Source organism: Colius striatus, chromosome 4, assembly GCF_028858725.1.
Source record: "Colius striatus isolate bColStr4 chromosome 4, bColStr4.1.hap1, whole genome shotgun sequence".
In the NCBI taxonomy this organism is placed as follows: Eukaryota; Metazoa; Chordata; class Aves; order Coliiformes; family Coliidae; genus Colius; species Colius striatus.
This window is the reverse complement of record NC_084762.1, coordinates 4,456,862-4,469,281: the sequence shown is the minus strand read 5'-3', so window position 1 is coordinate 4,469,281 and position 12,420 is coordinate 4,456,862. Positions and strand designations below refer to the sequence as shown.

The 12,420-nt window shown below is 46.5% G+C and overlaps 1 protein-coding gene across 1 annotated transcript in view; it reads left to right on the top strand.

Annotated features, from left to right (window-relative positions):
• The first annotated feature begins 5,414 nt into the window (after window positions 1-5,414).
• The window catches only part of ADTRP (androgen dependent TFPI regulating protein), a 29,193-nt gene continuing 22,187 nt past the window's right edge, over window positions 5,415-12,420 (top strand). The window contains exon 1 of the mRNA XM_061996045.1: window positions 5,415-5,567. Within this exon, the coding sequence (XP_061852029.1) occupies window positions 5,415-5,567 (153 nt within the window). The remainder of the gene's footprint in view (window positions 5,568-12,420) is intronic.

The window sequence follows — 12,420 nt, the reverse complement described above, 5'->3', positions numbered from 1 at the left end:
AGTGGAATATGGACACAATGGGATTGCACAAACGTCCAGCAAAGAGGGAAAAGTTACCAAGGGTCTCTGAAAGTCCCTTTGTGCTACAGTAAAATCTTAGTATTCTTACCTTATGAAAGAACAATGACATTACAAACCTCCCTTTATCTCAAATAAGGAGTCCTCTCTTGGATTGTTTGGTGTTTGTTAAGTTAGGTGAGTTTGGTTTTCTTTCTCTGAGGACTGCCACCAGCTGTTCACACATTTTAGCTTGTAAAGAAAGCCTGTTTCTCCACAAGCAGTCTGAATCCTCTTTTCCCAAAGATTTAAAACAGAGCAGTGCCAGAAACACTACGAACTGCACCCTTTTTTCAACAGAACAGGCTTCTGAACAGGTTAGGTGTACATTCACTAGGGATAGAAAAGCAGAGAATACCTATTCTGAAAACATCGTCATCCTATTGCCATTGTGGTCGCTTGTAGCAATGGAAAATACTGTTTTAGAAGCACTTTTTCACCCATTCAATACTAAATAGCCATACAAGAGTGTGGGGAAGCTCTTAGGATCCAGCTTATTGATGCTGTCTGCAGTTCATGTTGGCAGAGGTTTGATATCTGAAGGTCATCCCTGCTAGCTTTGGTCATATAAACAATATCTCATTCCAAAGTGAGGGACAAAATCATATTTGTATATAACTTCTAGTGGTAAAAACTACTCTGCTATCAAAGGAGACAATTTTTAGCTGTGATTCTTTTCTTCATGAAGCAAATGATACTCTGTTACCTAGGTCTGCAAATGTTTGGTTCTGATTCACCTCATCATTGTAATTCCTTTAAAAGAGTCAGCAATGCCAAATCCTCATCACACAAGAAGTTCTAGGTTTGGATCAAAGGGACATTTCATTTATCAATCTGACATTTCATTACCCATCTTGAATAAACATATGGCTTAAAAGCCAATGGCACTCAGTTTGAGAGAGAACCTCTGCAATCTGAGCGAGTACTTCTAACTACCGAATCCAGTTTCTGTTTTGCACACCAGTCACCACTCTGGGCCTGAAAAACCCCTCTGGATTTCAGCATTTTGAAACAGCTTTTTAAAAACAGTTCTGAACAAACATATCAAGATGAGATAAACCCCTTAAAGAGATATCATTGAAACCAACCACACCTGCCACAAGATGAAGAGGAGGGGCCACACATAAGCTATCTTTCAACTGTACAACCTCCCTGCCTGCCATCCACAGCAGGTAGGTGTTGCAGCATTGCCCATCCTCAGGTTTTTAGGGAGATAGCTCAGGATATTTTTCCTACTCTTCACTGGTTGCCACTATCACTGCTGCATCACTGCACAAGGCCCTCAGCAGCTCTATCAGCAGTTAAAACATTTTTACACTTGTCACTCACACAGCTGTGAAGAGGAGTTGGAAAACTCAGACCCCCTAGAAGCTACTAATGCTCAAAGACAAATAAAAGCAGAGAGAACTCAATCTTGTGAATTACACTAACCACATGATTTGGGGGAGTTTGCCTCAGGATCTGAGGGTGCCAGGAGCAAACTCTGCCAGACTGGCAGTTTTGTCAATTACGTTTCATTTCATACATCAGCACCAGCACAGGACAAATCATTATTACAGATGTCCCCTGGGCATGTTCATAGAGCTCAGGCAGCCTCCTACTACATGCTAAAAAGCTTTCTTGGCTAATGCTTATCAGAAAATGCTGCTTCTGCACAGACAACTGCATTAGCCACAACTGAACCAGAACATAGCAGAGATAGAGTCTGCAAACCTGGGCCGTGCTCACAGAAAACATGAAGGATGTCACACAACCACAGCCCCAGGTGCTGCTTTCGAGGAACTCTGCCCTCAACTCAAGTCAGCTTCAAACAGCAGCACATTAACAATCAATAAATCACGAAACCCACACCTGAGATAACAGAACTGCATTGAGGATAAAAACAAGTACCAGTAAACTCAAAGGAAAATGTACTCACTCAGCTCCCCATGTTTCCTTCAGCCTGTAAAATCCCAGAGGAGAGTCCCAGTTGACTATCAGTCCCTTGTTCTCAGATTGTGGCTAGAAAAGCAGTCACAAGGATTCAATATTGTTTTTCAGGGCCCCTAAACCTTTCCTAGAGCTTTGCTTGGCTTTGAGTCCTTTCCTGCCACCTGGCCTTAACTGCTGTCACCTGCCAGTAATTCCCTGCCTTGCTCTCACTTATTCTGCCATCATTGGATGCTGCCCTGGCAGAGAGGACACAAAAATAGTGAAGAGCATTTGAAAGGCACCTAACTGGTCTCTTAATTAATTACTTGCCCATAAAGAAGCAGGAATATTTGCTTCTACTAGCTGCCTCATTAGTGACAGGCTGAGGGGGTAGCTAAGCACTATATGGTAGTGCTGCATTTGTGGGGACTTGCTTGATAGCCTGGAAATACCATGCCAATCAGTGGACACAGACAATTGTGTTGCAAACATGCATGTTAGTCTAAGATCTTACCAGCTGACGGTTTGCTGTCATCTCGATACCTGAACCACACAAATAACATGAATCAAACCCATTTCAGTGCCAAGTCAGGTCAGCTCCTGCAGAAGAGGGCGTAAGCAGAGAACATTTTGTGTGTACAAGGTAATTTATTTACAGTAAAAGTAATACTTTTAACTGTTCCTCAGCTGACCCATGTTAATGGACTAAGATCTCCCAGCTTGCTTCAGGGCAAAGTCATCTGTCACTGCTCAAATCAGCTGAGGCCCTGAAAGCAGAGTGGGAGCATTGGCAGAGTGTGTGGATGTGGCTCAGCTCCAAGGGAGCAGCAGATGTGAGCTGGAGTGTGGTACCAAGCAGATGGAAAATGGTATTTCCCTAACCCATCCTGCTAGATCTGCAGCACCACCTCTGCCTGTGCCTTGATGTGCTCCTTCTTTCTTCCTTCTCTCTACCCCCTGCAAAAACCTGAGGGCTGAATGTCATGTTCTGCTGAACCTTGAGTAGATGTTCATACCCATGGAGAAAAGGCACAAGATACAACCTTTCCAGTGTATTTGCTGGTTGCAGTGAAAGAAAGACTCCACAAACCGTGAGGCCTTAGATCTCAGGTCATATCTGGCACTCATCCTTCCTTTGACATGTTTCTACATCCAAACTTCATCCTTTATCTAAGCTGAAAGATATGTATCTTGCTTCTTGTATAGGAGAGGGAAAACAAAGCAGGTGGTCTCAGTCTGTGGGACAGGTGTCCACATCAGAAACCTGTCACTGAACTTGACACCTTCCCAGCCACAATGGCCAAGATCTTCCAGAGAAGAAAAACTATACCTTGGCATTTTGCATACATTTCCATTCATTTGCATGTATTGGGGTACCTACTGAGCAGAAGCACAGGCCTTCCCATTTTTAAAGCTGCACTAGAGCAAAAGCTCAGAAAGACCACTTGTGAAGTGTTGACTGCTTGGTGCCTTTGAGATGCAAATCACTAATGAAAAATGGCCCTTCCCTGACACAGTCCTACTCTGCTCCTGCTTTTTATCACAGGGATGAGCCTTAACAAGGAGGAGCAGAGGCCACAGCTCTGTGACAGCACTGTCCCTGCCCTGAAAGTCTGTAAAGGCAACTGAAAACTCTTTCCTGCTGGATTTCCTAGGGAAAGACCAGTGACATTGTCAGGCCCCAAAAAACATATTCCCTTCTCATTTTTCCTTCTCCTTTTTTTTCTCTCTTTTCCTGGCAAAGGGTTTTCTCCCCCAGCCTCAACCCACCACAAAAAGATCTACATGCTTCTTTTTCCTAAGTGAGGCAGAACTATTTCACTGGGATTGTGATGGCTGCAATGGCTGGGGAATCTGGATGAGGAGAATCTGAATTAGGGGAGAAGTCAATGAAACACAGGACGATATTGAAGTGTCTTAGTGCAAGGGTTGTTTACCAACATGCTTAGACATTCCCATCTGAGTTCATAGGAAATCATTCCACAAAGAGCCTTACATCCAGTACTGGGGAAGGGGGGAAATGCAAGAGAAGCAGCACACCAAATCAAAACACAGCAGATTGCTCAATGCTGACTGCAAGCCAGTTAGAAGGGAAAAAAACCCACCAAACCCAAAGAGATCCCTTACTGCAGTTTGCTTGGCAGAAGCCCAGCCCATGGGGACAGAATTCATAGGGCAAGGGAGCGTCCCCTCTCCCTGTCCTGCATGGGGAATGTCTGGGTGCAGACTAGGATGCAGCACTCAAAGCCCAGTGAATCATTCAGGTGGCAGTTATTGCTGACAGCACTGCAATTACACAGACTTTGGCCCAAATAGGAAATGCCCTGTGTGTTTTCCAGTGCTAATTAGGGCTGCTTGGCAAAGCAGGAGGGGATGGAAAAATGAGCATTTCCACAGGAACTTTTCTGATGGCTTCATTTCAGGGTCGGTGCATGAGGATTGGTTCTTCTGTACTCCAGCCCTGACAGTGTGTGCCAGGGAAGAGGAGCTGTCTGAAGGTGACCAGCACATAGGCAAGATGCCCTGCTCAGGCCTTGGGGTTTGTTACCCCAGGCTTTTGCCCTATGTCTCCAGCCCTGCCAGAGCTTCAAAGCGAGCCAGGGTCTGGCCAGTCTACAGTGCAGGGCTGTGATGGAGTCCAGCTGTATGCAGGCAGCAGAGCTTTTGCCCACAAACTGATGGCAACACTTAGAATCATGGAATCATTTTGGTTGGAAAAAGACCTTTGAGATCATCAAGTCCAACCCCTCACCTCACACTGCCAAGCCCACCACTGAACCATGTCCCTCAGCACCTCAGCTAGGTGTCCTTTAAATATCTCCAGGGATGGAGACTCCACCACCTCCCTGGGCTGCAGTGATTTTCAACCTCAAGGGCCTTTGCCTATGTATCCTCTCAGCTTCCTTGCCACCTCCACAGTCTATCAACAAATCAGCTTGTTTTTTCTTTCACAGATCACTACATTTCCCACTCCTTCCTTTGGCAGAAGGCAAAAACGGTGGAGGGAGCTTCCCAAGCTCAGCTGGAGACATGGCTGCCCCAACAGCTACAAGGGAGGAAAATGCTGCTTGTTTTCTCTCTCTGCCCAAAGCACAACAGCCTGTTACACAAAATCAGCAGCAAAGCTCCCCCCCCCTTTTGTAAAAAAAGAACAGCCCACCAAAAAACTTATGTAACTCCCCAACTAATCTTCACTAATCTTGAGCAAGGCATTTAAATCCAGGGAATAAGCCTATTCTTCTCGCCTCCCCCCAGCCTGCCTGTACAGTGAAAAGGGAAAGGAGTAGACGCAAAGTTCACAGCCTTCTGCATATTCCTTTCAACAAGAGCAAAGTGGCAACGTATACCCAGTCTGCTCCTGCCCTGCCACTTCCCGTGCACAGCGACCAGGGACCTTCAGAGAAAAGCTGCTTTTGGACAGCTTGTCACTCGTTCTTAGACAAAGCATGGAAATCTCTACCCTCACAACGTACCACTGCTTTGCTTTTGTCTGGTATTTTTTCATTGCCTATTCAATCTCCCACGTCAGAACAGAAGAGCGGCCATCTGAAGTGTTCCTGTACGGCGGGCAGTGGAAATATTTGACAGTCCTCAATCTGGTAAGCAAATCATGTTGTGCACTGATACCAATATGTCTATTTGTTTGCCTGCCATCTGTGCCTCAAGACATATGCAGCTGGTATATTTGCTGCTGTTAAAAGTGCTTCCTTTAACGGTTTAGACCCCAAAGGAAACTATGTAGGAATCCATGCTTGTGCTGTGAAATGTATTCACAGGTTTTACACACACACACACACACACACACACACAAACACAAAATTGGCTGGTGAGCTGCTTGGTTGTCAAGTACTCTGGAGCCAGCTGCCTCCTTGTAAAAGACACAAGCTCTCAGTGCAGAGAGGGACAGAAAGGTAGAGTATGTCCAGCCAGGGCACGTGCAGCTTTGAAGCATGTTATCTAACCCTTAATTCAATATACCTTATAATGCTGCTTGGAGTGTTGCTTCAATTTTTTTAATAGGCTTTTATGTCTTGTAAATTGAATAAAAAGGTAAAACAAAGCATGGCACAGTGCTAATTTAGTCATTCAGAGTATATCCTTAGCTTGACACGAGGGAAAACAACTGCAGCCTGTGGAGAGAGGTGCTTGTGACATTACTACACGTGTTCTAACAGTGCCACATTTCCAGAAAGGACACAGAAAAATGTAGACCATAATGTGTGCTGGTTCTCCTAATATGCTAATGTTTCCCAAGGTAGAAATCAAAGTGAAAGCATGCAGGAGACCCTGGGGGAGAAGGCTTGTCCAAGTTATTCATCAGTGACTCGTGGCAGTGGGGTGGAAAGACTGGGCACGCAGAGAGGGTTCCTACAAGGGACAACTCTCAGGGATACTAGCTAAGCTGAAAGATGACTCTGTAGTCTTTCATCCATTCTGTGTGACTGTCAGTTAACTACCAGTAGCAGGTCTTGCCCAGGATATGTTTCTCTTCAGCAGAAGACATCCCATGGTGGAGGTCAGTGGAAGCCTCAAGGCTCCCCAGCTTCTCTGGAAATGCCCTCAAGCAGCCTGTGACTCTGTGAAACAGATACAACCAAAACACACTGAATGGCACATGGGGTGGCTACAACAGCCCAGGCTTAAGGGAGCCACAGTATCCTTCACTGTGGCTGTCAGCTGTGGAAGGATGAGGGTACATAGGTGGCTGCAGTTTGATTGGCCTATGTATGGTTTATTGCTGTGTTGTCTTTGTATCAGTACATCCGGGCTTTTGGTGATGTTTTAAAAGGTAATTTTTATTACTGGGGGTTGGACTAGATGATCTGTAAAAGGTCCCTTCCAACCCCTACCATTCTGTGAATTTGATGACCTGCCATTGATCAAACGGTCAAAATTCAACAGCCTTAAGGACACTCAGTTCGTCCTGATGGGATGTAGCTCAGTAGACTGAAACATCCCCAGACCAGTTCAAGGCAAGGGAGTGTGCACCCAGCTCCTCTCTGTTGTTTTTTGAGGGAAGCTGGCCTCATTGATGTATCAGCTGTACTTTTAGACAAAACACCTCCACCTCCATCCGCTGGCATCATTAGAATGAGATCACCCAGTGTATGACACGGCTCTAAAGCATGAGATCAAGAGGAGAAAGCAGGAAACCCCTCTCCCAGTAAGATGGGATGCAGAAATACTTATTGAAATTATCATTCAGCTTCCCTTAGTGACCAGCTGTGGATGATCAGGGAAAGGCTGCACAAGACAAGAGTGTGTGTAAGTGCAAAATGAAGTTTGCATGGCTGTGCCATCACATTGGCATAATGGCTGACCCAGTCAGAAAATAAACCCAGGCCAAGGTGGCTAATACCCATACCCCTCTCTTCAACCAAGTTAAAACATGCCTGTTTGATACTTCTAGCACCTTCCCTATCCTGTGGCAGTGAGTGCCAGAAGGCAAGCGTGCCTTGTGTGAAAGAGCACTTCATATTGTTGGTATAAACCTAGACAACTGAATTGGATGCCTCTTTACTTCTGTGTCATGATTTAATCGTCCACCCCTGTTCATGTTTTCTTTGCCACTCATTATAGACCTCTACCAGATTTTCCCCCTTGGTTATTCGTTTCTGCAAGCTGGAAGTCCAAGCCTTTTTCATCTCTCTTCACAAAGGGCTGCTTCTTTCATTAAAGCATCCCTGTCACCCTTTGAAGTAGTTTTTCTAGTTTCAGGAAGAGGTAAGTAGGGCAGGCTACGAGCTACGAGCACAGTGTGGATTTATACAGTGGCCTAAAGGTGTTTCCTTCCCTGTTGTTTATGTCTTTCTAACAATTCTTAACTCTATTTGTCTTTTTTGATGACTGGTGAGTAAGGAGCCAGCAATTTGAGAGAGCTCTCCACAGTGAATCCAATATTTCTCTCCTCTGTGGTGATAGTTAATTTAGAACTCACTGTTGAAAAAAATGTATCATTGAAGTTGCTCTTTCTTCTGGAATGTATTACATTGCATTTACCAACACTGATTTTCACCTGCCATTTGATCTCTCAGGCACTCAGTATCCTGAGATTCTTTGGCAATTTTGCAGTCAGGCTTTAACAGGTAAAAAAAGAAAAGGGGGAAAAGATTTACAAAGCTTTACCATCTCAGTGTTTGCACCCTTCCTCAGCTCATTTATGGATCTGCTGAACAACTCAGGTCTCATTAAATGTCTGTGAGCGGAGGCCCTTGCTCCACTTCTCCAGTCTTTTGTCTCCCATCCTTTAATCATTTCTTGATCCTATCCTGACACTGAAACGGAGCTGTCAGCCGACAGGGAGATGTTTGGACTAAGGATGTGGCCTCTCATGCAGAAAACGTGGCAATGGGGCAGGGTGTGCAAAATGACTCCTTCATGGCCAGTAGTCTGTGGAGATGTGTTTTTTATGTTACTCCTTCATGGCCAGTAGTCTACAGAGATGTGGGTTTTTTCAGTAAAGGGCTGTTAAAAACAGAAAGGGGCCCAGGGAGAAGGCAGCTCTTATCTCCCCTTCTCTCGTTGATCTGGTCAGCAGTTGTTGGTACCTTTGTGTGGCAAAAGTTTCCTGAGCGACTGCATAAGAGAGGAAGAGGGTGAGAAGACAATATGTCCCAGGGGTTCATGGAGCTACCTGTGGGGCTCCAGAGGACCTAGAAGAGCCATCCCATCTCTTTGCATTAAACCACTCCCTGTTGCTGCTGAGGGACATCAGGGAACAGGAGGTGCCCATCAACCACAGACATCCATCAGGTGCCTGCCAGATGCTGCACTTCTGTGCTTTTGGAAGCAGTCCCAGGAAACACTTTGGGTGCTGGGAGGTTTGGTCCTGGTGAAGACTGCAAAAGGGTCCCTGGGGGCTGTGGTTGTTCAGTGAGGCTGCCATGCTGGGCTTCCCCAGAGCCCCGTCCAACTCCTCTGCCTGTCTCCCTCCAGGCTGCAGCTGCCTGGTTTGTGGCACCGCTTGGTTGAATCAATTACAAGTTTTCCACAAAAATTCCCCTTAGCTCTTTGAAATTGCGTTTCCAAATGTCCTTCTGTGAAGTGGAAACAGCGAGTGTCATGATTAGGCCCTGGTGGGCACAAAGGCCGCGCAGCCGCTGGCTCTCCCCTCACGGGTGCTGAGGGCCCCATGCAGACCCCCGCGGGCAGGGAGTCTCTGGCAGAACAGATAGGAAGACAACGAAATTAACTTGAAACCAACCAAACACACGGTAAAGAGAAAGCAAAACACAGGGGAGTGGCGAGGAAGGGCACGCCCAGCCCTGTCAGACCGCCTTCCCCTCACCCCTCCCCTCGTCCCACGCCCACACCCCCATCCCGTGTCTCCGCCTCCTCCTTCTCTCAGGGCGCAGGGGGTGGGAGACGCCGGCTCGGCCTCTCCTTCACCTGTGGCTCGGCTGCCCGTTTCCCCTCAGGGCAGGAGGGCTCCCCGCCGTTCCTCACACACCAGCCAGCCCTTCACGGAGCTCTCGGCCGGGGGCCCGTCCCGAGGCCGCGGCTCCTCACGGGCTCCTCCCGTGGGGGTCTCCCCTCAGCTCCGCGGCAGCTTCCCCTCACAGCCGCGGCCCCGCCGGGCACAGCCAAGAGACAGCTGCATCTCTCATATTAGTTTAGATTATCTAGCTAATGATCGTAGCAATCAAGAGTCAGAAAGGAAATACTGCGGGAAGGGGAAGGTAACTGGGTTTTGTATCAAGCCAGTTCATTGAGCTATTATTGAACAAGCAGAAACGACAGAGTTTTGTATTCATTTGTCTGGGACAAACCCCTACAAGCGGAATCACCCCTTGCCTGGAACACCCGAGCTCACAAAAACCTGCTCACTACTGTAAATCTATCAGTAAATCGTTGCATAACGACTGCGCTGCACCTTTAAATGCTGATAATGGCATTCCTGCCTCATTTTATTCCTTCCACATTTGCCTGTCATAATTGGAATAGTTTTCAATTCTCCTGAAAGCTGTTTTTCTTTATTTCAAAACAGACCAGTATTTGGCATACAGATTTTCCAAGTCACCACTGAGTGAATGGATGTGTTTCCACACTAAATGATGACTGTTACGTCTAATAGCCTACTCATAACACTGGATTTATCCCCCCTTAAGGGCAGAGCCTGGATCCTGATTTATTTGTACTAGTTGGAGATTTCAACACACACATATAGCTTAGATCCTCTGTGTGAAAGTAAATCATATCAGGTTAGTTGAACGGGAACACCCCTTTGATCACCACAACAGGTAAAAATTAAGGTTTGTCCTTGTCACTGTGACAAAGTGACATTGATCTGGCCGAGTGAAGCATTTCTACAGCACCTCGCGCCATGGAGCTCTGTGGGGTCTCTGGAGAGGAAAGCAACGTTTCTCCAACAGGGATAATCATATCCATATTGTCCTCTCTGGGTTAATCACTAGCTTTCTGAACGCTTCCAGTCTTCCTCCTGTTCGTGTGGGAATACTATAGGGGATCCTCTTTATTTACAGCCAGTGCATTTATATTCCATCAGCGGCTGCAGTGGATTTGTGAGTGCCAGCAGTGCTGTTTGGGAAATTCACAGGACATCTGGAATAATTTGATGTTTCTGTGTCCTTTTTTTAATGTCAATATTTTCCCATTAGTGAAGGGCTGCGAGATTTGGATGCATCCTTCTTACAGCAATAAACCTGGAAGAGTGCAGGTTTGGAGCTGTAACCTGAGTCTACTGGCAGTGCACCCTGCCAGGCTGAGCATCTCTAGGGCTGCTTCTGGCTATGTCCAGTTTCTTGGCTTGAAAATTATGTGTGTATCCTTCCATTGCTTCTGAAAGTCTAGGATGGTCATAAACTGACCGAGAACCCTTTTGGAGCCGCATCGATGGACAAGGGTAGAACTATGAGCAGCGCAAAACAAGCTCCTCAGAGTTCAGGCTTCAGGAATTTTTCCTCTCTGTGTTCAGCCAGAGGAATGGGTCAGGTTACACAGCCAGATAAGCGTTTTCCATGCAGAAGATAACATTGTCCTCCCCTGCATATGACAGAGTATTTACCAGACTGAGAATGTGGCCGTTCTGGGGCTGTTTCCTTTCAGAAATGTTTGTTTTAGTTGAATTAGAAGCGTGGGAGGAAGAAGCAGCCTATCCCTGTCCCATGATTAATGCAAGGCTGACCATGAACAAGATAATAATAGCCCCATCCTCTGGGAATCAAGGCTGTCCCTAATTGCTTTATTGGCAATTAGTCACCATGTGTCACCAGACTGTCACCACCCTCATGTTTGTTTTTCATGCTTTTTGCAGAAAGTTGCTGCTCACTCTACATGGTGTAACAAGAGCTTCTGTTGATTACCAGGCTTTTCTTAGCTCAAGGACTTGGTTTTGGTGTCCTGGTGAGGCCAAGGGTTGGAGCACATCTTTGGGTTGAACACGTGCTTGGATCTAAGTACGCTGTGCCCGGTACAGACTTTCCTGAACTAGACCCATGACTCAGAGGCATGAATCCCTACTGACTGAAATTGTGCCTGCAGTTACAGAGCCTAATTGTGATAATGAAGAGAGAGAAAACCACATTTGAAAGAGCTAGTTTGGGTGCCTTAGAATTGAACAAAACCATATGTGGGTTCTCATGAAGTTGCCTGGGTTTCTTTGTTTAAACTGCGGCTATTCACCCCTCTTGAGAGGGAGCACAGAGCTTTGCAGCTGAACTGGGGTGGTGCACGACTTCCAGCACTTCATCCTGGGTGACTCTGGGCCAGTCACTCACCCTCCATCAGCACCTCTCCACATCCACCCCTGTGGGCCTGCTCAGGGAGAAGGGACACTCCACCACTCACCCAGATTGGCATCTGGCTGCAGTCTACTGTGGCAGCCATCTGCAATGCAGAAAGGATAGGGAAGGAAGGAAGCATGTATCCTTCCCTTTGCTGGGAAGCCACAGAAGAGATGGGGATGGTTGCAGATAACTGCAAGGATACTTTGGGCAGGTAAGGTGCAGTCATTTTGCTTCCCAGGAAGACTCAGTCTCTGTAAACTAAAGCTTGCAAAATAAAAAGGTGTTTGACAGTGGTCGTGGTGAAATCATAATCCACCCCCCTTCCCTTGGATAGTTTGATAATAGAGGAATTGCTGATGGAAAAGCATTGCACCAGTGCTGTCCCCTCCCAGGCACCACCCTTCTCGGTTGCTTCAGAAACCGATGAAGTAATCAGCCACAGCTTCAGCGCCTTCGCTCCAAATAAATATCTGATTCAAAGTAAGATCATGGCAAAAGAGAGCTCACCCTGAAAGCTGTACCACAGCCTCTTTCCATTTCACACACCCCCCCAGCTCCACAGTTCATTAGTTATAAATAGTTTCACTTACCCAGTTTTAGTTACTGAAGCCTCAGCTTCTAAGCCCTTGAAATCCTTTCCTCGATCCTCCCAAGTTCAGAAGAGGTGCTGGTTTTGATAACTTCTGCACCTAATTCTTACATGAGG